The sequence below is a fragment of the Monodon monoceros genome, unplaced genomic scaffold (genome assembly GCF_005190385.1).
Source record: "Monodon monoceros isolate NGI ecotype Baffin Bay Population unplaced genomic scaffold, NGI_Narwhal_1 Super_Scaffold_1, whole genome shotgun sequence".
NCBI lineage: Eukaryota > Metazoa > Chordata > Mammalia > Artiodactyla > Monodontidae > Monodon > Monodon monoceros.
Genome location: NW_021703765.1, coordinates 57,027,299 through 57,052,995, shown reverse-complemented (window position 1 = coordinate 57,052,995; position 25,697 = coordinate 57,027,299). Strand labels below are relative to the sequence as shown.

At 46.0% G+C, this 25,697-nt stretch overlaps 1 protein-coding gene across 1 annotated transcript; it reads right to left on the bottom strand.

The window, feature by feature from the left end:
* Positions 1–1,547: 1,547 nt before the first annotated feature.
* RAB12 (RAB12, member RAS oncogene family) lies at positions 1,548–25,697 on the bottom strand. The gene is made up of 6 exons (XM_029226172.1): positions 25,470–25,697; positions 13,312–13,372; positions 6,145–6,283; positions 4,404–4,493; positions 3,687–3,791; positions 1,548–2,753 (listed from the first exon to the last, which is right to left on the bottom strand). The coding sequence occupies exons 1-6, from the start codon at positions 25,693–25,695 to the stop codon at positions 2,640–2,642; spliced, it is 735 nt and encodes a 244-aa protein (XP_029082005.1). The 5' UTR covers positions 25,696–25,697; the 3' UTR covers positions 1,548–2,639.

The following is a 25,697-nucleotide window of genomic DNA, read 5'->3' as shown; positions in this document are numbered from 1 at the left end:
AACTTATCCTTATGGGCAGGGTCTGTCTATGGTCTCTGTCATGTCCCTACAGCTCCAAGCACAGGGCCTGGCTTAACAGCAGCCATGCGATAAACTTCACCTTTGTTCACCACGGTATTGTAGCATAAATACTAGCCCGTATATCATGTCCTGACCCACCCTTAGCTGCAGTCTGTGGCCTACTTACAACTTCTAGGCAATAAATAATCTGTAAGATAAGTACTTTCTCTCTCCCTGGTAACGCAAGTCATTTGTGGGGGGAAAATACCCACCAACTAAGTTTAGGTAGTTTTACAGTTTGAGACAAGCAAGACGAATCTCTTGTTTCGTTGCGTCCTCAACTAATATTCATCCCTCAGTTTTTTTTTTTTTTGGTTGCACTCAGTGGCATGAGGGATCTTAGTTCCCCAACCAGGGATTGAATCCCCTGCGGTGCACGCGTGCAGTCCTAACCACTGGACCACCAGGCAAGTCCCACCCCTCAGTTTTAATAGTCAAAACTTTAATTAAGGCATTAAATAAAACCACCTACAAACTTGAAACAGCACCTCAAGGATCCAGGAGGTAGAAAAAGGAAGACTTTGCAAGGAGCAGTGCAGCGGTGCCACTGCCCTGGCTTCTCTGGTGGGTGCAGCCAGGCTCAGCTGAGGGTCCGCCGGGAGCTGGAGCTGAAGGTCAGCTGTCTCTGCAGGGGAAAAGAGGTGGTGGGGGGGGAAATGGCAAGTCCCTTCCCCTCTCCTCCCATCCCCCCGAGTTCCTCCCAGCAGCAGGTCTAACGGGAAGAGCAGGGGTGTCGGCAGGTGTCCTTCAGAGCTGAGGCCCTGGTATCACAGGGCAGAGCACAGGAGGGCCGTCGTGGAGGTGAGACAACAGGTAAATGGTCGGCACGATCCATGACTGGTTGTTGGACGGTAGAAGGCAGAGACATTAAACAGAACGTTCTCTTGAGGACACTATCTGTAAACAGACATATATTTAACCATTTAAAGTGTGCAGCCCTGTGGCATGAAGTACACGCACATCGTCGTGCAACTATCACCACCATCCACCTCCAGAAAGTTTTATCATCCTGCACTCAGACTCCGTGTCCACTAAACAGTAACTCCTCATTCCTCTCTCCCCCCAGCCCCTGGCACCCACCAGGGCTGTGTCTATGGATTGGACTAGTCTAGGCCCCTCGTGTGACTGGCTCATTTCACTCAGCATGACGTCCTCAAGGTCCATCCATGCTGCAGCCTGTGTCAGAATCCATCCCCTGCTGATGGACACTTGGGTTGCTTCCACTTTTTGGCTACTGCGAATAAAGTTGTGAACATTAGTGTATAGCATCTGTTTGTGCCCCAGCTTTTGATGTTTTGGGATGCAGACCCAGGAGTGGAATTGCTGGGTGGTATTATAGTTCTATGCTTAAAACTCTTGAGAAACTATCAAAATGTTTTCCATGGAGGACGAGGCTGCATTTTTCTTATCGAAGACACTCAAAAGATTAAGATGTGGAGTTTTGGAAGAATACTGTCAAATACGTAATTTGTAACTGCACAAATAAGTGTGGCAACTCAACTGTCATTCATAAATACAAAATTTTATTTGCATTTCATTAGTGTAGAAAGACCACAATGCTTCTCATATCACAACACTCAAGACACGCCAAGTTATTCAAATACATAATGACTTATTTACCTTGACTAAACAAACAGTGCAGTTTAAGAAAAGATATACCAAAGACAGAGTTCACAAATTCATTATCAGACCAGGGGGGGAAAAAAAAAAAGAACACAGTCTAGGCTTAATAGGAATAAGCTTCACCATCAAGGGGAGAAGTTTTATCATTACAAAGGTATATAGAATGTTTAGGCAAATACATGTACGTTCTTTGATATAGTAAAATGTATCTCTTTAAAACTCCTTTAAACAAGATTTGTTTAGGACAGCAGTGTTCTTTTTAAATCTTCTATAGTTTCAAAAACATTTCTTTATTGAATCTTTGTAGTTCTTAAAAGCACAGGGTATGTCCATCAGGAAACCAGAGAGATTCGGGCCTCGGGACCAATTCAAGTCCTACCTTCTAACTAGTCATATTCTATCAGTAATACGTAATGTGAATAAATAACCTTCAAGACGGCTATGAATGGGCTTGCTTTGTGGGAAACACTCCAACACTTCAAAGATGCTAAGGCTGGGAGAAATGTAAATAAAGAAAAAGCATTCAAGATCGCTTCCCCCCCTCCCCCAAAAGTCTTTAGTTTTGCAAATTTTCTTTAAAACAGTAAGCAAAGCACCACGTTCTTTCTTCTTATCAGAATATCTCTGTCCTCATAATATAATTAACAAGGACAATTATTTATTTCAAGAAACATTATAGCTCTCATTTCTCCTGTTCTTCGTATTAGAAGTACTACGTTTCCCAGTGTACATACACTAGGCACCGGGATAATGCATGAAATATAACAATTTGGAGGGAAATATGTCATTTATAACCAAAACTTACCCAGGATTGCATATCTGCGTATTTACAAGTTAGTGTATAGCTCTGACTTGGATTACAAAGTGCGAAAGGAAATGGTCAAAACGATTGTAGTGCAGAATGGAAACTTTCCCCTCTCCAGGAATCGCTCCCACTTTGTCTCCAAAGTAGCGAATCAACAGCATCGGACGTGTGGTCTGGGTGGAGGCAGTTCTGGTGGGATCTCAGGCTCTGGTTGTAAGGAGAGGATGCTATTGGACAGCTCGTTCCTCAGCATGTCCAGAGGCATCTGAGGATAAAGCAAAAGACAAGTACATTTTAACCCAACAATGTATATGTAAAGACTACAAGTCGTACCATTACAGAAGACCAAAGTATTTTGTATAGAAAACTCTTCAATCATCAGAATTTAATCAGGCATGAAAACATTAAGCCAAAACCTAAGAACCAGGTTCAGGGAGCTTCAACCATCGCACAAACGCTGTGTAGCCTATTTCACACCCTACGGCAGAAGAGAGCCGATGGACCTCGTAAACATTTATTCTCACAGTCCAGTATAATGGAAACTTAACGTGCCAGAAAAGGAAAAAACAGTTCTGTGTTCTCCGGGGTTATACCGTTACTAAAGAAAGAAGCACCTTCTCCTGGTAATTGTACAGACAGCCATTGTATTAGAAGCTTCCGAATTACGTTTGGACAGAGTCGATTATGTGTAACAGTAATACAAATACACTTAAAGATCTCACTAAGAAATCTCTGGATGCAAGCCCAAAGATGCCTGAACTAAGTGCTGCTGTCCAGTGAAGCCATCTTCCTGCCACCTGGCGCCACAAAAGGCCCCGGGACGGCCTCAGGCCCCGCCCGGACAGCAGGGCCCCAAGGCGGGGCAAGACCTCCACTGTCTGTATCTAACTTAGTCCTTTGTAGGAAAACTCCGAGAGAGGAGCAAAAGTCAAATAACACGGCCCGAGGTCACACCCGCTCCCCAGACCACGTGTGAGGCTGAGCGAGGACAGGAACGTGGCACTAGGGACGTGGGGAGAGGCTGTCACGGCAGCGAGCTGGCTCCTTGGGCCGGGTCCTCGCCCCCTTGGTCTTCAGCCTGACGATGACCCCCCGTGCTTCCCTTTCTACGTAAGTTTCCCAACCAAAAAATAGCAAAGGAAACAATGAACAGGTTTCAGATGAAACGCTTTCACGATGTACGATTCTCTCTTTTTACCTTTTTCAGGATGTCATCAACAAGCTTCAGGAATATTTCGTCCACGTTGAAGTTATCCTTGGCACTTGCTTCACAGAACCGCATCCCAGTTATCTGCTGTGCAAACTAAGAAAACAAATTATTTTTCTCTGCGGGGATGCAACACAATCTAATGTACAAGCACAGGGCCTGTGATGGGGGACGGACAGCTCTGGGGCTTCGGCTTTCAGGGAAGGGCTGGGACGAAAGGCCTGGAAAGTCCTGTTTACCCTCAAATGTAAAGTTCACAAGTGTATCCAATTTCCTACATGATAAGAAAACAACAAAACAAAATCTGTAAGGTGACGCCAAGTCAAACTACGTGCCCAAGTTTCTAAACTGTAGTGTATCTGACATTTAAAACATGAATATCACAGTTTCTCCACAGAAGGTCAGAGTGAGAGAAAAACCACGAAAGCGATTATATGGTTTAAGAGAATATTTCTCTGTATAAGATGTCAGGTGAGATACTAAATAATGCAGGATACACTAATGTGTTTTTCTCCCCTCCATTTCAAAATGAATTTAAAGGAGCAGGAAGTTAACAAGAGCAAATGAATAAGAAGGATGCAACTGAGTGATTACATTTTTAAAATTATGAAATAATTATAAAGTCATTTATTAAAAGGGAAAGCACACGGAGTGCTCACTGTACAGGGCGTGGGTGCTGAGACCCCCTCTCTGCCCCCCTTTCCTCACCTTTTCACCTTGCTGTCTGCTGATTTCTCTGTCAGTTTCACAGTCCAACTTATTTCCAACTAAAAGAAGCTCTGCGTCTTCTGAAGCGTACTGTGGGATTGTAAAAGAAGCTGCATTTCAAAGACAGGCACATCACAAACAACGTGAAACATCAACCAAGGCAACACGTCTCACCCTTCCAACCACTTGCTTCACGATCTCTGAGCATCTACTCTGTCCCGGGCAGGGTTCCTGCCGGGCTCACAGCAATGTGGTCACAGGCCTGACGAAGCACAAATGTTCTCAACCCTTGACCCATGATTCCTAAGAATCTATCCTAGGGAAATGACTCAAAATATAGGCAAAGTTTTACACTTAGTTGAAAAAAACCTAGAGCTCCCACAAAGCAGGTGAAGAATGAAATAAAGTACACAAAAGAATGAAGCCATAAACAAAACAAAACAAAAGCTTTGGAAAAACGTTAAGCTGACACAGGAAGGCCCCTGTGACAATAGTTAGTTAAATAAGCAGGTGTAAAACTAAATGGAGCAGGGACCCAATCTAGTTCTTCTGAATGACAGAACTAAAGATTTTTAAAATTTACGTTTGTGCTTTTCTTGGTTTTCTAAATTTTCTATAATGGCAAGGTATCATTAATTTCAGAATGAGGAAAAGTTAAGCTCCATTTCTAAGTTTTAAAAAAACAGCAGCCCCTAACATGGAGGCCACTGCCTTCGGTTTTAACTCCATCCCTCGGTTCCGTGCTGTCAGCTGGCAGCGAGGGCGCCCCTGTCTGAGGTCCTTAGGAGCACACTCCACGGCTTCAGCAGGGGAGGACATCACATCCGGAGGCTCGCCATCCCAGAGCCCAGACCCGCCCTGGGTCCCGACATCTCCGTAACCCTGGCAACGCTGGTCCCTAACACACTCTAAAGAGGCACGCGTTGAAAATGTGCTTAGTAAGACCTGCAAAGGAACATTCTCCAACATCATCTAACAGATGGGTTTAATACAATATGTAAACAAAACCCACTTTATAATATACTAAGTGTGCTTGTTATACAAAGGAACTAAACATCAAATTACTGAATAAGGGGGAAAAAACTCTCAAAATGTGGCCACTGTTGACCACCACATCTCACCCTCAGCGGCTGTGTCGTCTACATGTGTATTTTGGGTCCCCGTTTCTCAGAGGGGAACCCACAGATTACATTATTCATACAGACTTGGGTTGTCTCTATATAGTCAAGTGTGGTCCAAAGGATAAACTCTTCTTTAGTTCAAAGTGAGGAGGTGAAGGCCATCTCTCATTTGAGGGCAGAGGTCCCGTGGTGACCAAGGCCCTTGGCATCTCCCACGGGCACAGTGGAGACGGCTGTCCCTGGGAGGCTGTCACTCTGTGGACACTCACAAAGTGCGCATCCAAGTGAACTTTCTGCAGAAACAAGGAGTTCTGAATCTGATTCCACGGATGCAGCTGGACAGTGTGCAATGAGCATGTCTGGGCTTTGAAGTCACACAGCCCAGGTACCAGAATAAAAATCCTGGCTCTATTATTTATAAGGGGATCCTGGAGACATGTTAGTTCTTCTCTGCCTCATCTGTGATGCAGGGCTATATACCTACTCTGAACGCTGTCATCTGGATTAAATGACATTCAGGATGGAAAAACATGCTCCATAAATGTTTCCCTTCTTCCTTTTGTAATGATTAACACCTACAAGCAAAGAGTTCACATCTGAGAGAGAGATGCAACACGTACCTTATCAATCATCTTCATCCATTTTGGCAAATCATCAAATGTCTCCTTCTTTGTGATATCGTATACTAATATGATCCCCTTGGCACTTCTGTAATAAGCTGAGGTAATGCTGTTGAATCTCTCCTGACCTGCTGTGTCCCTAAGAAACAGCAGCAAAAATTAGTTCTGAACAACAACAGGGAGAGCCTCAGCCCAATTGTGAGTAACTCCTCACACATCTGTGCATATTCACTCTTAGTGCGGGTGGCTTTTCTGAGCTAAGTACATCCAAACAAAATCACAAGGAACCCCCAATTTCTTTCAAACCAAGATTCTGAAGAGAAGCAAATGCCGTGTAAAATGGTGGAAAGTATAACACACCGTAAACTAGGTGGTTATCAACAATGACAAGATGCATGGATGATAACTGAAAAGATTTAAGCCTAGAACTCTTTTAACTGAACTCGATGGTGAATATCTGATTTTGCTGATGGAGTCCCCACTAATGAAAAACGCTACAGAATTGGTCTTGTTATCTTCTTAATACCTCTAGAGTAGCGGTCAAAGGCAAAGGGAGAAGAGGTACCAAATAGCTTTGCAAACCACCAAGCTCACCACTCTCCGACTGCTACCCTGAAATCTAAAGCTTTATTTCCTCTCCAGGAAAAGTTGTCCGTTTCCACACGAAGATATACGCACGCTAATAGTGCACAGAAGCTGGCTGAAACCCATTTTCTAAACCTAAGAAGCCAAGAAACTGCTTGAGAATCATCACAAATTTACAAACGAGGCTCAAAAGAGCAGGCCTTCTGATCAGGAAAACAATCTTTAGTTACAATCTATAGTTGTAGACAATCTATAATTAAAGACAATCTACAGACTGTCTTTAAAGACCACCTATAATTTAGTTTTTCCTGAAGAGCCCTAACTCACGGTATACTCCCAGGGCCACGTGACACGGGTGGCTCGTGGTGGAGGAAGCGAAGGGGCGGTGCGGTACACAGAAAACGGGGTTCTCCCCTGCAAGGCGCCCACAGCCTCTCATAGGACAGCATGTGAGCTTCTGAAATGGGGAGACGGTGTGACACCTCTTCCCAACGCATCGGATGGGGTGAAACTTGTGGGGCTGTCTCCCTAAAACACACACGGCAAAGGTGCTGTAACTTACAGCTTTGATCACACTAGACTTGCCACCAAATTAGCTCCGCTTAGGGATATGTCATTATGCCCAAACAAACAACGAAGCTCGCTGGCAAATTCATTTTCACGTAAAACAAGGCCACTTGCTTTGCTCCAGAGGCTGTAAGACTGCCCTGTGCCCTTGGCTGGAAGGCCCAGGACCTGAGGCCGGTCTGTTTTGTCCACCAGCGTCCAGTGGGTGCCTGGCCCACTGTGGGCCCTCGATCCACAGGTGTTGAACAAAAGGTTACATGGGTAAAATGCAGAAAGTGGATGTCACTTCAAGGCAAAACAAACTTTATTTTATTTTTTTTAAAGATTTTTTTTTTGATGTGGACCTTTTTTTTTTTTTTTTTGCGGTACGTGGGCCTCTCACTGTTGTGGCCTCTCCCGCTGCGGAACACAGGCTCCGGACGCGCAGGCTCAGCGGCCACGGCTCACGGGCCCAGCCGCTCCGCGGCATGTGGGATCTTCCCGGACCGGGGCACGAACCCGTGTCCCCTGCATCGGCAGGCGGACTCTCAACCACTGCGCCACCAGGGAAGCCCCTGATGTGGACCATTTTTAAAGTCTTTATTGAATTGGTTACAATATTGCTTCTGTTTTTTGTTTTGGTTTTTTGGCTGCGAGGCATGTGGGGTCTTAGCTCCTCCACCAGGGATTGAACCCTCACCCCCTGCACTGGAAGGCGAGGTCTTAACCACTGGACCGCCAGGGAAGTCCCCTGAACTTTATTTTTTGACCCAGAACTGCCCCAAAATTGGAACACTGAAAATGATGGGGACTGAATTCTTCAAGATTCCTAAAACCAACTTAGAGACACAAAAATGCACCTTCAAATCAGGTGAGAAGGAATCGATTTAGATACCATTCATTTGTATACGGAATCATTGAACAATTTTATTTCTAGGATCCTAGACATTTAGGGGCATAATTAATACTTTCAAACCAAAAAAGAGTGAAATCTTTCAGACTGTGGTTCCTCTTCCTATCACAAGTGCTGGCTTGTTCAAGTTGGGATTTGATAAAACATTTCTCACTCATTTCTTTAAAAAGCAAAAATAGGGCTTCCCGGGTGGCGCAGTGGTTGAGAGTCCGCCTGCCGATGCAGGGGACACGGGTTCGTGCCCCGGTCCGGGAAGATCCCACATGCCGCGGAGCGGCTGGGCCCGTGAGCCACGGCCGCTGAGCCTGTGCGTCCGGAGCCTGTGCTCCGCAGCGGGAGAGGCCACAACAGTGAGAGGCCCGCGTATTGCAAAAAAAAAAAAAGCAAAAATAACACACATTTTTCTATTCTGAAATCTGTGGTTAGCACATGATAGCTGCACCACAAATTCAAACAGCAATCAGATACAAGGTCTTCACTGAGCATTTTGGGAATTACGGACTTTCGTGAATCTTTATGTTAAGTAGTTTTAAGCTGACTTTTAGCTTAAATCAATTTCACATTCGTTTCTATACATATTCACTGAATCAGGATCAGAAATTGGGGGCTCAAGAACAGAGAAATTAGAAATAATACAAGTTTTTGAAAAATTATTTTGATTGTATTGTGGTAAGAACACTTAACATGAGATCTGCCCTCTGGAGGCAGACTTTTTTGAGTGTACAATACAGCACTGTTACCTACAGGCACAACATGGGACAGCAGATCCCTAGAAGTTCTAATAAAAACCCAACAATCAAGGAATCAAGATAGTAACGGGCATTTTTGATACAGTTTCAAAAAACCCGCTACATGAGTAGCACACTTAGGGACCTTAGAAACATTGTGAAGTTAGCTGACTCTCTCCGCTTTAAGTCAGACACACAGAAAGAGGGTGGAGACCTCGAGAGGCAAACTCTGAGGCGACCTGTAACACAAATAAGTCCAAATAAGGCCGGCTCACAAGACCCTAGAGAGGAGACATTAAGGCCATTCCTTTGACTCCGTCTCTTTGTGCCTGGTTCTCACTGCTTGAGGCAGAAAAGTGTCTTCCCTTGAGATTCTTATTCCACATTTCCAAAATGTCTGGGTTGCAAAAGTTAAGTGTATATTAAATACCTACGCTGAGCCAGTACCACAAAAATTCCACACTACTCTCCACTTTTCACACAGCTAGATGATAACACGATACCAATGCCCAGATCATGGTTTATCTACCTATGAAGATGCAGAATCCTAGTATTTCCCATCTTTATCTCAATGAACCTGAATTTTCACTGTAATGACCGAGAGCTGATTCTTACAGATTTACAGCTTATTACTGTCAGCCAAATCATCATTTATTACCGGTGGCCTGTGATCTCATTATTATTTCTCTCTCCGCTTTTGGTGCAAATTGAAAACTTCCTGCTATCCTGTTTCCACAGTTGGGTAATACAACCATGTTTTGAAAATTCAAAGACTGTCATTTAAAAAATTTAATATATCAGTTTAAATGACACAATTCTTAATTTGTAGGAACCAAAGTCAGTGTATGAAGCATTCTACCTCTTCAAGCAGAGAATGAAAGGAAACAAACTTGATGTCAATGTAAGAACGCTGGTGAAGACCAAATTCCCTGCCAGTGAGCACTGGACAGAACAAGAGGCCTTCATAGGAAGCATCATAACTCTGTGTTTGCCTAAAGGTGGGAGGCTAAGTTCTCAGCTTCAAGTCCATCTCAACACAACAGACCTAAGTCCCTGTGAATAATTTCCAGACAGCATGTGGATATAAATTCATGAAACTACATTCTGGTCGACATCTTATTTTAGCTATACTTACACCAAGCTCTATATACACACACTTGGAAACGCTTCAAGCAGAGATGGGAAAATGGTCCTTTTCCTAACCACAGATAATCAAGGGACTTAAAAAATGTGGCAATGACATAAAGTGTGACCTAAAAATACGACAATGACATCTGCAGCTTTTGGTACCTTAAACCTTTAGGAATCTGTAGTAAATAATACTTTCTTAGATTGGCTATATCCAGAAATCATCAAGAAAAAATGCATGTCTACTAACACAACCTCCTTGTGAAAACCAGCCAGAGTGAAGCTTCCATGGATTGAGTCTAGGTCAGAGCACAGGGTCTCCGAAGAGCTCTTTCCAACACATCGGCTCCCCCTACGCCCTCGACCGGGACAGAGTAAAGTGATGACAGCACACCCGGGACACAGCAGGTCACAACAGCCACAGCTTGAGGACGGCTCCCAGGGAGGAAAGAAGCCCCGCGTCCCTTTACCGGCTGGGCCGCGACGCCAGTGCTTCCTTCCTACCTACGGGATCACAGTGATGGAAAGAAGGTTTTTCCTTCCTTAAATAATATACTCCAGAAGATAAAAATCCTATTTCAGATAAGAATCCTATTTCAAGTATTAAGGGACTAGCAGGTAGCTGGCGTCAGTAGGTACATTATTCACTGGTGAAAACCCCTCTGGAAAAGACAAACTCTACTTCCTCACTGAATCCCTGGGACACTCCCTGTAGAAAACTGGCAATCAACCTCTCAAAAAATTCAATGACGGGCTTCCCTGGTGGCGCAGTGGTTGAGAGTCCGCCTGCCGATGCAGGGGACATGGGTTTGTGTCCTGGTCCGGGAAGATCCCACATGCTGCGGAGCGGCTGGGCCCGTGAGCCATGGCCGCTGAGCCTGCGCATCCGGAGCCTGTGCTCTGCAACGGGAGAGGCCGCAACAGTGAGAGGCCCGCGTACCGCAAAAAAAAAAAAAATTCAATGAATCTGACGGCCCCTCCCTCAGTTATATTTTCCACCAACATTGTGCAGTTTTAAAAATTCCGGGAATGAAGTGCGAAGGGTGAGGAGCAGCAGAGGAGTGACCTGGAGGCGGCTTTCATATCCCAGAGAGCCGTGGTGTCGGGGCGTGCGTGCATCTCCCATAGCTGCACGCTCACACTCTACTCCCCAGAGCGGGATTCACAAGGTTGGGCCCTCTTAGTTCAGATCCAAAGGAAGGCAGCTGGATTCCAGAAGGATCCAATGTCACCGGCACAGAAGGCCTGTAGTGAGCAGAGTTCCAGGGCACAGGACACCTGGACGTAAATGCCTCTGTAAATCAGATTACTCCTGCCCGAGACGGAACCCAAGTATTAACACACCACCTAGGACGTGCCTCTTTGGACAGGTGACAGTGTCATCATTGGGACACTGCTGTCACCCACTGTGCGTCACAAACGTTCTCACAACACCTGTGTCTCCTTTGTGAGGCAACCTTCACAGGTGCCAGGTACAGAGGTGGACACACCCCTAGAATCCTTTTTTTTAAAAAAATAAATTTATTTATTTTTATTTTTATTTATTTTTGGCTGTGTTGGGTCTTCGTTGCTGCGTGCGGGCTTTCTCTAGTTGTGGCCAGCAGGGGCTGCTCTTGGTTGCGGTGCGCGGGCTTCTCTTGCTGCGGACCACCGGCTCTAGGCACGTGGGCTTCAGTAGTTATGGTGCGTGGGCTCAGTAGTTGTGGCTCACTGGCTCTAGAGCGCAGGCTCCATAGTTGTGGCACACGGGCTTAGTTGCTCCATGCCATGTGGGATCCTCCTGGACCAGGGATCGAACCCGTGTCCCCTGCGTTGGCAGGCAGATTCTCAACCACTGCGCCACCAGGGAAGCCTCCGAGAATCCTTTTAAAGACCGTCTTTTTTTTTTTAAATTTGGCCACGCCATGTGGCCTGTGGGGTCCTAGCTCCCTGACCAGGGATTGAACCTGTGCCCCCTGCAGTAGAAGCGGAGAGTCTTAACCACTGGACCGCCAGGGAAGTCCCTAAAGACTGTCTTTACCTTAAAGAGTGTACGGTTAGAAACAGCGGCTCACGTGAAAGGTACTCTGCTGCTATTTCCAGAATTCAAAACCTGGGCAGCAATGCACACACACAGCCTGATGCCTTCTTCAATCATGGGCTAACAGAGTAAGAAATACCCATTTTCTATTACCAAGTATTTAAGCAATCAAGACCATAAACGTCTCATAGTCAAGCCCCAAACAAAAATACGAAAAACAAAAACGCGAAACAGAAAAGCAACACTTCCCCACCCCAATCCTTCAAGTGGGTTAAACAGTCAGCAGTCACCAATGCAGACATTACCTGACGGCTGGCGAGCTCCTCCGCTGGTTCGGGGGCAGTGGCGCCCCAGACAGGGACACGGGTGAGGATGAGGCATGGCACTAACACGCAAGCGTTAGGTGACGATGGAGCCACCGACGTGGCAGCAATGAACGCGGATGAAAGCAACACACACACGGCGGACAAACACTCAGAGCTGAGGTCTACCTGCGGGAGGAGTTAGTGGCTGAGATGCTGCCGCGCGACCGTGTTAACAGCAAGGGCGACTTGGGACACCCCCGGCAGGGCCGCTCCCACTGCCGCCGCCCCCAGGCCCTCCTCCAGAGGGGCTCCGGGGGTCCCTGCGGTGGCCGAGTGCTGAGCGGCCCACACATGGCTGGTTTAGTCTCTCACACGCTCCTGACGTGCAGGGAGCCCAGTCTCTCTGGGCTCCCCTCCATGGGGCACGGAGGGCCTCAGGACACGTGGCTCCGGCAATGGAGCTGGAAGGGCATGCGTGTCCCACGGTGGCCACCACGTGGTGCCACCAGGGACACAGCCTGTGGGGGACTTGCCAGGATACAGCGCAACTCCGGGGAGGAACACACTGGCCTTTCTCTGAATGCTCGCAAAGCAATGTTAAAAACATGCAGACGAGCAGCGGAGCCATCGTTTTAGTGACGACGGTTTTGTCAAATGATGTGAAACTAGAGGCTAAAGGCTCCAAACTAGTTGCCATAAAAGTCACATTCTTCTCCCCACAACTCCTATGTGCAAATGGGATCTGAGACAAGTGGACTCTTTCCTGAACTCTCCCTTGACAAGTGAACTCTCCCCTGAAGGAAGGTCCGTTCATTCCACTTGAATGTGAGCAAAGGAGCGGAGACATAGGAGCGACAGACCAGCTTGAACGGTTAATTGTATTAGACAAGCATGTGGACTGGTAAACACACGTGGCAGGACGGGGTGTAGATGCCCACTTACCAGATTTGTAACCTAATTTTCTTTCCTCTTAGCTCTACGGTTTTGATTTTAAAGTCAACACCTGTAAATAAAACAGACGAAGATGAAGCAAAAACAATGCAATTCGTCAGAAAAATAACACTACTTGTACGTTTTTATGCCATTATCAGAAAAACCAAAAAAAACTGATCACACTAAATCCTAAAAGGAGAGAGCAGAAGTTTGCCAGTATGTGTAACGACCATCACTCTGTGCTTCCCGGCACAACTGAAGAGCCAAGGTATGTTCGGTTTTACCCTGAACTTGAGATGCAGCATTGCTATTCATAATAGAGTTTATGACTACTAGAGATGTAGCATAAAAACCATTTAAAAATTACAACTAATCATTACATGAACAAATGAATGGTGTTATAAGCATGCTATCTCGGGGAAAATTCTTACATGTTACACTGGAAACTCAGTCTTGATTTCAAACAGCCTTAGTCTGAATTTAGAAATTATTGTATTAAATTTTTTAGCATTCACAAAAGTGACTTTATTATATTGTCAATAGTGTGGAAGAGGAATTATTTTTTAAAAATTTACTCATACAACTTAATTTCAATTTTTATTTACTTTAACGGTAACAAGTAAACCATCATGAATCATCACCCATTTCCAGTTCAGCCCTTAAAGCTTCAGATAATTTTTTAAACCAAATTTTCATCTGTGGATGTTACCTTATATACTTCTCACTTATAGAAAACTTCAAGATTTCAAAACAATATTTTTTACACTATTTTCACAGTTAAGAAAAAATAAACCAAAGGGATGCCAGCTAAATTTGGGAACTGGAAACATAATCTCTACAGGAACTATATCGTGACTGCTTCATGGATCCAGGGTCCCGATGCTGCCGGGTCTCTACCGGGGCAGGGCGGGGCTGGGGGGTGGGGCAGTGATGCAGCTCTTCAAAGTCACATGACGTTCTTGAGGTGAAGCCCAAGGCATGTGGCTGACTTTTATAATTAGTAACACACTGCAGACAACAGTGCAACCAAAAGACATGTTTACAACCCTGGGTGGGACCAGGGTCTGTACAACAAAGAAAAGTGGCAGGAATATAAAATGTCACAGCTGGAGAATAGGCTACTGCATCTTGGTTCTTAATCTCTTGCACCTGCCCTGATTTCAAAGGTCACAGCAAACGGTGGTTAAGCCAATTTCACTTGCAGTTCTGGAAAAGCTTTGCTTTTCCGAGTCAACTGACTCTCAGACAGCCTTGAAACAGGAAGCATGTCTGTACACGACCAACATCCTCAAATAGAGACCAAGCAGAATCCTTCATGACTCAACCACAAGGTAAGAGCAGAGCCTAACGCGATATTCTACAAACCTGGAAACCAGCCTGGACCTATATGCTACGTTCTGATTTTAAAAAGGCACAGCGCAGACAAAACCCTTTCTTCCTGATATTAGCATAAAATTAGGGCCTCACCATGTTACTCTGTGATAGCAATTTACAAATCAAATTCATATTCTGCCATGACTACTACTCTGTTTTACTTTTGTTTCTAGTTCCTTTTTTTTTTTTTTTAAATTTTACTTAAGGGAGCTGCAACTTGTTAAGACTTGCTGCAGTGCCAGCTACATTTTATTGAAAAGAACTGGCCGATGACACTTCTTTTGTGAGCTCTGCTTCACGTCAACTACAAGAATCCCTTGAAACAGCCAGCACAAACAATTTCTGTTTTGATTAGGCTGTTTTCTCTGCTAAGAACCGTTCTGAGCCTGAACATGTCAGACCTTTTTTTTTCAACCGACTTGAACAACTTTCCCACTTTAGCAGTCCTGCACTGTGGCTATTTTGTAACCACAAAGTTTGATGAGTAAAAATAAAAGGAAAGGGCATTAATAGTCAAAATCAGGAATAAGTGGTAATGCTATCACCGTGTGATTATAAATACACTACTAATTTCAATAGGAGAACATAGCAAAGATGAACGAACAGCGAACAGGATTAAGCATCTGTTTAGCCAAAACCACCTAGTTTTAGTGAGTAGGTTAATGACATCACTAACAACGACAGAAAAATACGCAGTGGCTAAATCTAAAATTCCACAAAAGAAAACAGATCATTAAATAGCCCCTTCTCTTAAATGAAATTTCCTTTACCATATCTAACAGCCACTAAGTAGCTGGTAATGATTGGAAACTTACTCCATTTATAGCTTAGAAACAAATCCTTAAAGTATACAACTACACATTTTTTAAAAGCCTTTTTACATCAAGTCAAAAATACCTCTTAGTGCTGTCTATTTTTAACATTTACATGTCATAGAAATTATAAATGATCCTTAACAAAAGGTAACAAGTCACCAATAGCCTCAAATAGGGGATTAGTTTTGGGAAAAGTCAGCACAGAAACTCCTGACTGAGCAGGGCCGCCCAGGACCAATGTTTATAAATAAATAAGGGACAAAAAAAAAGTGGCAACTTCTGTTGAAAACGAAGTTTCCTATAGTGTCAATTTTTTTTTTTTTTTTGGCTGCACCGCGTGGCATGTCCGTTCCGACCAGGGATCGAGCCCCTGCCCCCTGTGTTGGAAGTGAGGAGTCTTACCCACTGGACCGCCAGGAAAGTCCCCTCCTACAGCGTCTTAAGCAACGGGAAGCAGCCAGCCTAACACTCCACCAGGTGGTGGAGACAGTCCTGCCCCTAAAGAGCTGAGTCATCCAGACCGAAATCAACAGCCCAGGCACTAGGCAAAGTGCCTTCCTCTGCTCTTCTCTCTTGGAGACCCTCCCTTTCTGCCCAGGAACCTTTTCGGTCCTAGGTGCTTCCCATCTGAGCCTCCCGACGGCCCCATGCCTTACCCACGTTCCTCATCCATGTTACCAGTTCTGCCCCCTCCAGCCCTGACCCGTGGCTCCGTGGGTCTCCCCCATGTGACAGGAACAGGTGCCTTCTGAGCGCACTCACCTTTGGCTCCCTGGAGCCTAGAACACTGCCTGGCCCACCACAGCGACCCAGTAAACCTGGTGAATGGAAACCTGCCCCTCTTCTCCATCAAATGCTGCGTGAGTAAGGAGAAATGCTGACTCTTCTTGGAAATGAAGAAATTGAGGACTGATGAGGAAACAAACACACACACACACACACTTAAACCGTAGGAAGGAAGGGCGGATGTTCTGTCCTGAGTGTGCCTGGTGGACAGGGTGGTGGAATTCAGGGTGCCTAGCTCACACACATCACCCTGGAAATGGAGCATTTCATTTCTCCTACAATTCCTGTTACTGATGGTAAAACCTGAGAGGATGGTCAGTCTTAATACGTCCAGATCCTCTCCCTACACGCGCCCCTCCCAGCGGATTATTACGGTATCAGTTTACTCAGTCACATAGACAGGAAATGGTCCACTAAGTGAATGTCCTGCCACGTGACAGGGGCCTACCCTTCTTTAAGCTTAACCAATGTATGAAGTCTTCCTAAAAATATTTTGATCAGAAAGGACACAGGTCACAGGGCTGTAATCCCTCTGTCAATGGGTGTAGCTTTGTATTCTATTCAAGTCGGCTTGATCTTAATTTCCTTTAATAACAATGAGAGTAGGCATCTGTCAGACCCCCTGTGCCTGACATGCAGCATGTGCGCTCCTTCAGAGCCCAGCGAGCCAGGCACTACTATACTCAGCGAGGCCAAGGTCATTCGACTGAAAGTCATTATCACTTCTGCCAGTTGAGGGGCAGAGCCTAGATTCAAAATTGTAACACTGCCCACAACCAAAGGTTGTTAAGGTAAAAGTCAGATGCGTGGAAATCTGCAAATGGCCCAGAGTCACTGTTAAAGGGCTGTTAAGGGGCTGTTAAAGAACAAAGTTTACCCTTGCGCTGTCATCTTTGCATTTACCTTTCATAAATCTCAGCAAGAGCATAAAGAATTGTTGCACTTGGTGCTGATTAGATTTCTAAGTTCCCTTGAAGGCAAAACATTTACCAAAAAAAATTACTGTGTTACGTTTTGCTGGGGCATAAAAAGTTACAAAAATGAAAATAGCAAAAATAAACAGAAGCTTCTTTCTTCACATTCCCTTCCAGCAAGAAGCAAAATAAAAGCAAAAATAACACGGCGGCCCATGCCTGCGATGACAGCTGAGCGTCCCATCTCTACTCGCACACCCGCCCCCAACAACGAGGACCTGCAGTTGGCACCAGACTACGATTCTAGTTTACTTAACATGGATGATTTCACAGACTCTGAAATAGGTCTCAATTCAAGCAGTGGTTACGACGTTACTGCCAATTTATAATAACTATCTTAGGTGCACACACTGGCTTTTCTTCCAAGGACATCTATCCTTGACGGTGTCACCCAATCCTGGACTACTGATGGAGAGGATTCCCAGCATTTCCACTGAGTTGACAGTGAGAAAATAAACTAGGAAATGTGTCAAGGTCACACAGATAGAGGCAAATTTAACATTAGGAAACCCTCTCTTGAACATGAGGCCAGCCTTCTGCCTGACCACCGCCTTTCGGGGAGAGCGCCCGATAAAGGGCAGGCAATGCAGACCACCTTCCTGTAGTACTGACCCCAGGAGGCCCCTGAACCTCTGAAACCTTACCGTTTAATATTATGGGGGGCTTTTCCTACCTAAGCCGAGTTATGAGAATTCAACGAAACGGAAACTAAGTTACTGTAACTGTAAAATACTTTGATCATCTCAGAAGCAGGTACTATTAAAATAGTTTAAATGACTGCGTGTCATTAAAAAATGCTCTCAGGTCTGAGGATATTAAATGTCCACCCCGAGTCTAACAAGACCTGCCCCTCTCAGTCCAGACTGGATAGCCTGCACCTCAGCAAAGACCACCCACCATCCCTGACCCGGACACACACAGGAGATGGCCGTGCACTTGGCTGGAACAGACATGGACACACATGAACTTCATCCGGCAAGGAGAGGGGAGTCTGAGGTCACGCACTCCAGAGGGGGTGCGTGTTCGTTGTCATGAAAGTTTCATGGGCAAGGATGTGCTCCCCTTGCAGACAAAGAACAATGTCTCCCGGGTTTACTGCATACAGTAACTCATTGCAGGGATCTTCTTGATGCTTTTATAGGTAGATACTGTCATTGTCCCCACTCTACAGATGAAACACTGAAGCTCGGGCAGCTGGTACCTTGCCCAAGGTCAACAGGCGGGTAAGTGTGAGAGCACAGATTTGAACCCAGGCAGTCTGGCGCCTCCCAGATCTCTGCACAGCCTCACCTGAAGGCAAGAATGGAGGCAACTACTGGGAGGGAGCTGTAAACATGTTTTTAACGTCAAAAAAGGAATTCTGCGTTGCTAGGGAAATATATAAAAAAGCAAGAGTGAGGGACTGGCCGGCTCAGACTGCTCCCAAACGAGCAGGCCTGGCTCTACCCTCTGGCTACACACATACCCCGGCTGAAAAGCAGGGAGTCATTTCAACTTCCTGGTCACCAGAGGAAGAGAATGTCGATGTGGGAGGAAGATCTGGAAAAGAAAAACCCCCAGATGATCAAATGGCAGATCAGTAACATTTTCTTCACTTGTTAAATACTAAGTTTACCACTGATCAGATGGGCCCATAAAATATGCCGGGAAATTCAAAGGGCCTTTCTACTTTACCCAGGTCCTGTGCTTACATTTTGACACTTCATGCTCACCTGTATGTGTTTCAGTATGCAGCTTTAAAGGATAACAATTATATTTTGGAGTGTTGCAGAGTTTTTGCATCTGTAGTATACTTTAGGAGGATAAGGGAACATCTATAGTTGCCTTTTCTGGTCCAGGTACATAAGCTATTTCGTTCCTGTAGCACCAGAGAGGAAGAGTGTGAGTTCCATTTTTTCTTTTCATGAAGGAGGAAACTGAAGTTAAGGTGCTGCCTAAAGACAGCGACAGCTTGCGAGTAGAGCTGGGACTTAAATCCAGGACTGTCTGCCCACCCCCCAAGCCCACACTCTTCCCCCCTCTCACCCCCACCCCCTGCCGGGAGCTTCGAGAATGACAGGAGTGGCCAAGGAGACAGTCCAGTGTCTTAAATGAAAAACCAAAAGTGAAACTTTGGTTGCGGGTGCGTGATTGTGTCGCAGGCCTAGCTTCTGCGTTACATTACGCTGGAACAACGAGGAGACTTGCGTTCCCGGGCAACTCCCATCACCAGCTTGCCGGAGGTGGGTCTGCAAGTTGTGGTTTGGTTTTGTAAACTAAGAAGGCCTTAGGTCAGCACTAGACACCAAACAGAGGAGGCTGTCAGATTTGGGGGGAAAAGGTTTCCTGCGGCATACAATGTTCGTTAAGCCTGTGTTGTATTTTCTGGTTTTAAAGTTCAAGGGTTTAAAAAAAAAAAAAAAAATCCCATCCAATTAAGGGCACTATTTTAGGCTTATAGTTCTGGCTTTCCAAATCCTTTCTGAATATCAAAGCTGTGCAACTAAAGGACAAAAGGAGAAGAATCCCCTTCCTCCTCTGTTAAAGTGTAGCTTTTTACATCCTCCCTAACATTTTTTTTTCACGGCCCTCTTCAGGACTCACTTCGCCTTCTGAAAAGGACAAGCCAGGTGAGCAGGTGTGCTTCCTGCACCATGAAATGGCCTGCAGAATGGAGTCTTACAGAAGTACGAGCAGCCTCTCACGAAAGACCTGCTGACTAGTGTACAAAACTATGCTTTCTTTACAAATTCAAGCAAATGCTTCACAAGAACGATCTTTCTGGCATGCAAGGCTGGAGAATAATTTGGCCCTATCAGCTCTCGAAGGAACCCAGGCTGCCTTCTAAAGCTAGTCCACAGACCCTCGGCCGATGGTTCCGCAGAGCCCACAGCTGCAGGACAGGCAATCTTGAAGAATCTGGATCCCCATCATCGAGCATAAGCAGAACTTTCTTCTGCAGTGTGAGTGCACGACACTGAAAGAAAGGCTGAAGGCACATAAGCCAGGTCTTTAAACAGATTTTTATTCAACCTCAACAACCGGGATCACCAACTTTCCACACTTATTTTGAAAGACAGCTACTTTATTTCCACAAATGCGCTCTGCACAAGCCTATCAGCGTGCCCTGGTTGCATTAAATAAGCCAAATCACACACTGCACAGCATATGCTGGCATAGAAACTGACCGTTCCTCTTCCACTCCCTTCTCCCTGAGTCATCTTGTTACATCATCCCGGCAGGGGAGGGGCTGACACTGAGAGCTTCAGAGTCTGGGCTTCGGAGTGGGAATTCGGACGACTCTCCCTAACTCCCTCATTGAGTGAAACACTCGGGCAGCTCAGCTATGGCTGAAAAGACTGCACACGATCACAGAAAAGCAACACAAAACACACAGCTTATCATTTTAATCCAGTATGAAACGATCATTCTGGGTTTCTGAACAAAAATCTGTGACCTAAATTTCCAGAATAAAGTACAAGCAGTCGATTTCCCTTGACAGCAGCTCCACTGCTTGCAGGCAAAGCGGACCAGACCCTGATGGCCTGTATCTCATCCCTCTCGTCCCATAACATTCAAGGCCAATCCACAGACAGCCAGTCCTGCACAGGATTTACATCCACCTGTTCCTTAGACCTCTCGATTCTGCTTCCGGCTCTACTGCTGGCCCTGATGAACCAGTCACCTGCACCACGACGTTTCCCCGCCCTGGGAACAGGCTTCCCGAGTGCACATGGGACCCGAAGAGGTGCGCACTGAGAACAGAGACCACGGCACGTGACTGAGTGGGAACAGCGCTTCCAGCAAGTGCTATCAACCCTCTAAGACCACTTACTCTCAGGGGTCAGCCTGTGAAGTTTAATACATGGATGCAAAATGAGAAAAATGAAGACAAGAGTAGTGAGGTTCTCAAACTGAATTCAAAAGAACTTTTAAATTCTGATATTCTGTCTTTCCTAATTTTTTTGGTCTACCTCATATTAAGTCTTTTTTTTTTAAAAGTCGGTGGTAGTGGATTGTTAAACTATGTCCTTACATGGCAAAGTAAAAGAAATGGCAATCCTATGTTGGCCTCCGGCACTTTGAAAGAAACTTTACTGCCCAGGAAATGAGAATTCTGGTCCAAACTGTCTTACTCCTCCTTTTCCTCTATTTAAATATATTTTAATAAATACGTAAAAGGCTTAAGATATTTGAATAATTGAATATTTAGGTAAGAAATGCAATTTTCAGAGCAGTATTTAATATCCAGAGGAAAGTGACAAATGATAGGGGCATAGTTAAAGAAAGTCAATGTCAATGATACCATAGGTCGATGACATCACTACCTTCACAGGGCTCTCAGGGGGACCAAATTAGGCAGGTAGGAAAGGGTTTCATGGTGTCTGATTCTGAGCCATCCAAATTTTCAGAATAAAGTGAATTTAAATCTCAAAGTAAGCTAAGGAACAGACAGACAAAAGGAACTCACTTGCAGCCCTGGCCCTGACCACTTGCTGACCGCTGGGCCACTGTGGATGAATTGTCTACCCTCTGGGACTCTGCTTCCTCATCTGTAAAATGGGGAAACTTTCAGGATTGTTGTGAGGTTTAGAAAGAGTATACTCTTGCTGGTACACAGTACACGCTCAAGAAATGTAGCTACCACTAATAGGCCGTAAACTTTTACATGCAAAGACAATAAATTACTTATCCAAAGTCACAAACTAGTTTATGGCAAAGCTTATATCAAGAGCCCAGGTTTTCTAGAATGTTTTTCTAGAAATTTAATGCTGCTGGGTGGGTGGAGGCAGGGTGCTGCCTGATAAAAATATTTCGATCCAAACAAGCTTAACAGCTTCCAATAGTTAAAAAACAAAGGTTGACAGATACATAATTTTATGAGCTTTTTTTTTTTAGAGACTTGTGAATTTCTAGTCAACTAGTTTTTTTTCCATTTTTAAAACTTCAAAAAGCTGTTCCTGAGGCTTTTAAAGCCCCTGTCAAACCATGCCAGCCATATCAGACCAAGTAACTCAATTCCACGAACACAAAATCCCATTTGAAAGTAATACTCCACCTAGACAATTTCCATTAAATAGACCAATTATTTATTTATTTATTTATCTATTTATTTATGGCTGCGTTGGGTCTTCGTTGCCATGCACACACAGGCTTTCTCTAGTTGTGGTGAGCGGGGGCTACTCTTTGTTGTGGTGCGCGGGCTTCTCATTGCGGTGGCTTCTCTTGTTGCAGAACATGGGCTCTAGGGTGCTGTGGGCTTCAGTAGTTGTGGCATGTGGGCTCAGTAGTTGTGGCTCACAGGCTCAGCAGTTGTGGCTCACGGGCTCTAGAGTGCAGGCTCAGTAGTTGTGGCACATGGGCTTAGCTGCTCTGCGGCATGTGGGATCTTCCCGGACCAGGGCTCGAACCCATGTCCCCTGCCTTGGCAGGCGGATTCTTAACCACTGTGCCACCAGGGAAGTCCCAATACGTCAATTATTAAAAACAGTCTTTTCAGTTTCATGCCCTGGTGAGTTCTGTGTGTCTTGTAAACCAAATCAACTTTTGATTTGATTAATAATACAACAACAAAAAAATCATTTTGTTCATTTGTAACTTTACAAAATAGGTTTATTACCTCAAATTCCTCAGGATATCTGCTACGATCTTTTACAGAAAGTCCAGTGGGTCTGACTCACTGGAGATGCGTGCTTCCAGCCTGAGGTTGGCTAAGCCATTACTGGAGCGACCCTCCTGGGTCAGCACCTGTGCTGGGCTGCGGGGCGCACGGTCTTTTCCAGACTCTGCCAGCCATACAGGGTGAGGGCAAGGGGCCCCGCGGAGCAGAATCTGCAGGGCTGACTGTGCTCCGTGGACACGAAACTCAACAACTGGCCTCAGAAGGACCCTACAAGCCACCTGCGGGAGGCATTCAGGTGAGGCAACCCCAACTGTACAGCACACCCAGCGCCACATTTAAATGCGCTTTTCTAAAGGAACGCGGGGAATGAACTTCATCTCTACAGCATTCCAGTGCAGAGGAAGCCTCCCCCTTCAGCTCTCATCCCACCCCGACTGGGGGGGCTTCCTCCACGCTCCCCAGCCTGTACACATCTCTACATTGCCCTCATCACCCTGGGGCATCCCGAGCTCCACGGCTCTGAGCCACATCTGGACAGAGACTTTGTCCTCTTCACTCAAGCTCCCCTGGGTAGCACAGCACCAGCACACAGTAGGTGCTCAGTAAGTGATCTGGTAAGTGGAAGGGAAAAGCAGCTCACAGGCAGAGATTGAAGGGGGGTTAACTTTCTTAAAGTGTTCTCACACTCTGGGTCAGACCAGAAGTTAGCATCTTTCTCTGAACTTCCCACAACTAATAAACACTTATCAAGCCGAGTACTACAGGCTACGTATGGAGGAAACAAACAGGACCAAGACAAAGTCCAAGTTCACAGGGAGCCCCACAACAGCAGTGGTGTGGGGAGGCGTGTGCATTTATGCTTGTTTGTTAAGGGGACAGAGAAACCGACTGCCTGGTCCCCTCGCCTCCCGGTTTCTTCCCGATTCCCAAATACCCGATGCAACCCTGCCAGGGCTGTACCCAGAGGCCTTTATGACTCCTGCTGCTACAGGAGAAGGTGCACACTCCATGGCCTGGGACATCATCATTCCCGATGTCCCCTAATGATGCCTTCCCAGACTGTGCGGGTGTTGGTCCACTGCGGCCCCGGCTTAAAAAACCCCTCCTCACCTCTCCTCTGCCCAGTTCTAAGCACACCTGTGCTCATCCCCCATCTTGCCCTCCAGCCACCCAAGCCCTGTTATCCACCCATTATTTCTGTGCTAGTTTCTCTTCGCCTAGTACAGCTATGTTACTCTTCATTTTCACATATTTTTAAGCGTGGAGCCATAAAAGATGGATAATTCTGAATTGCTTTTAGTTCTGTTTCACTTATGCCAGGTACTAAAATAACAGTATAAACCCTCGTTGGATGGTTTAATAACTCCCTGTACTTTATATGATCCAAGATTGGATGTCTGAACCAGGTCTAAGGTACGCTACTGAACTTTAATGTCATGACTCCAAGGCCAAGATCTTAAAAACACACAGGGTACAGAGAACACAAATATGTCCAAAATGATCTGTTATAAAAAAAAGCATGAAGGGAAACACATTCTCACAAACAAAACAAAAAGACAATACAAAAACTGGGAGGTTAGTCTTCCAATAAGACATTTGAAATGTAGTAGTGTTTTGTTACATGACAACTTAAAGCCAGTTCATCCCCAAATTGTATCACCTTGGAACTACCACTGGTTACAATACTAAATATTTGTACAAGTGTTTGGAATGATACTTTAAATTCTGAGTTTCATATTTACATACCATTTATTCACTGTTTCTTGGACCTCCCCTAGGGGAATCCCTCCCTATTACTGAAGGTGACTGATCTTCCTTTGGAAGAACTATCTCATCTGCGGGGTTCCCCTACCTTTGACAGCCTTTAAGGGGTTTTCCATAGAGGCAGCTGTTACCGACTGCGACCTGACAGACCTCAACGCCAAGGCCTGTCCATGTGACTTCATCAGAAAACTTCCCTGCAGTTTCAATTTTACATCCTGAGGACACGATACTTCCTGACCCGGTTGGTCCTGTAGTTACTTCGCTATACTTCACGCACCTGGCGGTGCCGGAGGCCTCCTCCCCACTTTCGGAGCCCCTGGGGGGTTATTTGAGGTCACGGACAAACACAGCTGAAGTCCTTCTGCCCCGCATTTACAGTTAAAAGAAGAAACTTAGTGTAGCGTTAGTTTGAATATTCCCCGGAGATCCTCCACAGGGAATTTAAAACGTCATTATTTCAGCGCAACATAAAAGTGAGTTCAAAATTAGAAAATAAGCCGGGTTGACAGTGGAAATACCCCTACTCCTAGGACGACAAAGTTAGGGCATCAAAGTTCACCAGACATGACGCACTCTGGCCATCTAGCCAGGGCACAGCTCGAGTCCACCACGCTGCCCACCTGCCCCCCACCTGTCACCACCTTTTTCCTGGTAACGGGTGGGCGGGGGGTTTCCGGGGAGAGAAGCTCCGGGCTGGACGGGCCCCGCGCATCACCCGGCCTCGTGACGGCGCAGGGCGGGGGCGCAGGACGACTCTGCGTGGGGACGGGGGTCTCCACCCGGCGCGGGGCAGAGGTGGCAGGGGCTCCCCGGGGCCGACCCCGCATGCACGGCCCGGCCGGCCAGCCTTACCCACGGTGGACTTGCAGGCCTCGCAGAAGGTGTCGTCGGTAAAGCGCTCCATCAGGCTGGTCTTGCCCACGCCGCGGGAGCCGATGATGATGACCTGCAGCTTGAAGTCGGCCGGCCTGGGGGGCTGCTTCCTCCGCCGGGACTGGCCGCCCGACAGCGCCGGGGAGCCCGCGCCCAGGCCGCCGCCGCCCGCGGGCCGCCTCTGCAGCGCGGCGCCCGGATCCATGC

What these genes read in the sequence shown, in the direction of transcription:
- RAB12 (XM_029226172.1), bottom strand. Translation starts at nt 25,695, where the DNA reads ATGGATCCGGGCGCCGCGCTGCAGAGGCGGCCCGCGGGCGGCGGCGGC. An exon ending in GCAGACAGCAAGGTGAAAAG is followed by an intron (nt 3,792 to 4,403) that starts GTGAGGAAAGGG and finishes TTGTTTTCTTAG; the next exon opens with TTTGCACAGCAGATAACTGG. An exon ending in TTGATGACATCCTGAAAAAG is followed by an intron (nt 2,754 to 3,686) that starts GTAAAAAGAGAG and finishes CTTTATCCTCAG; the next exon opens with ATGCCTCTGGACATGCTGAG.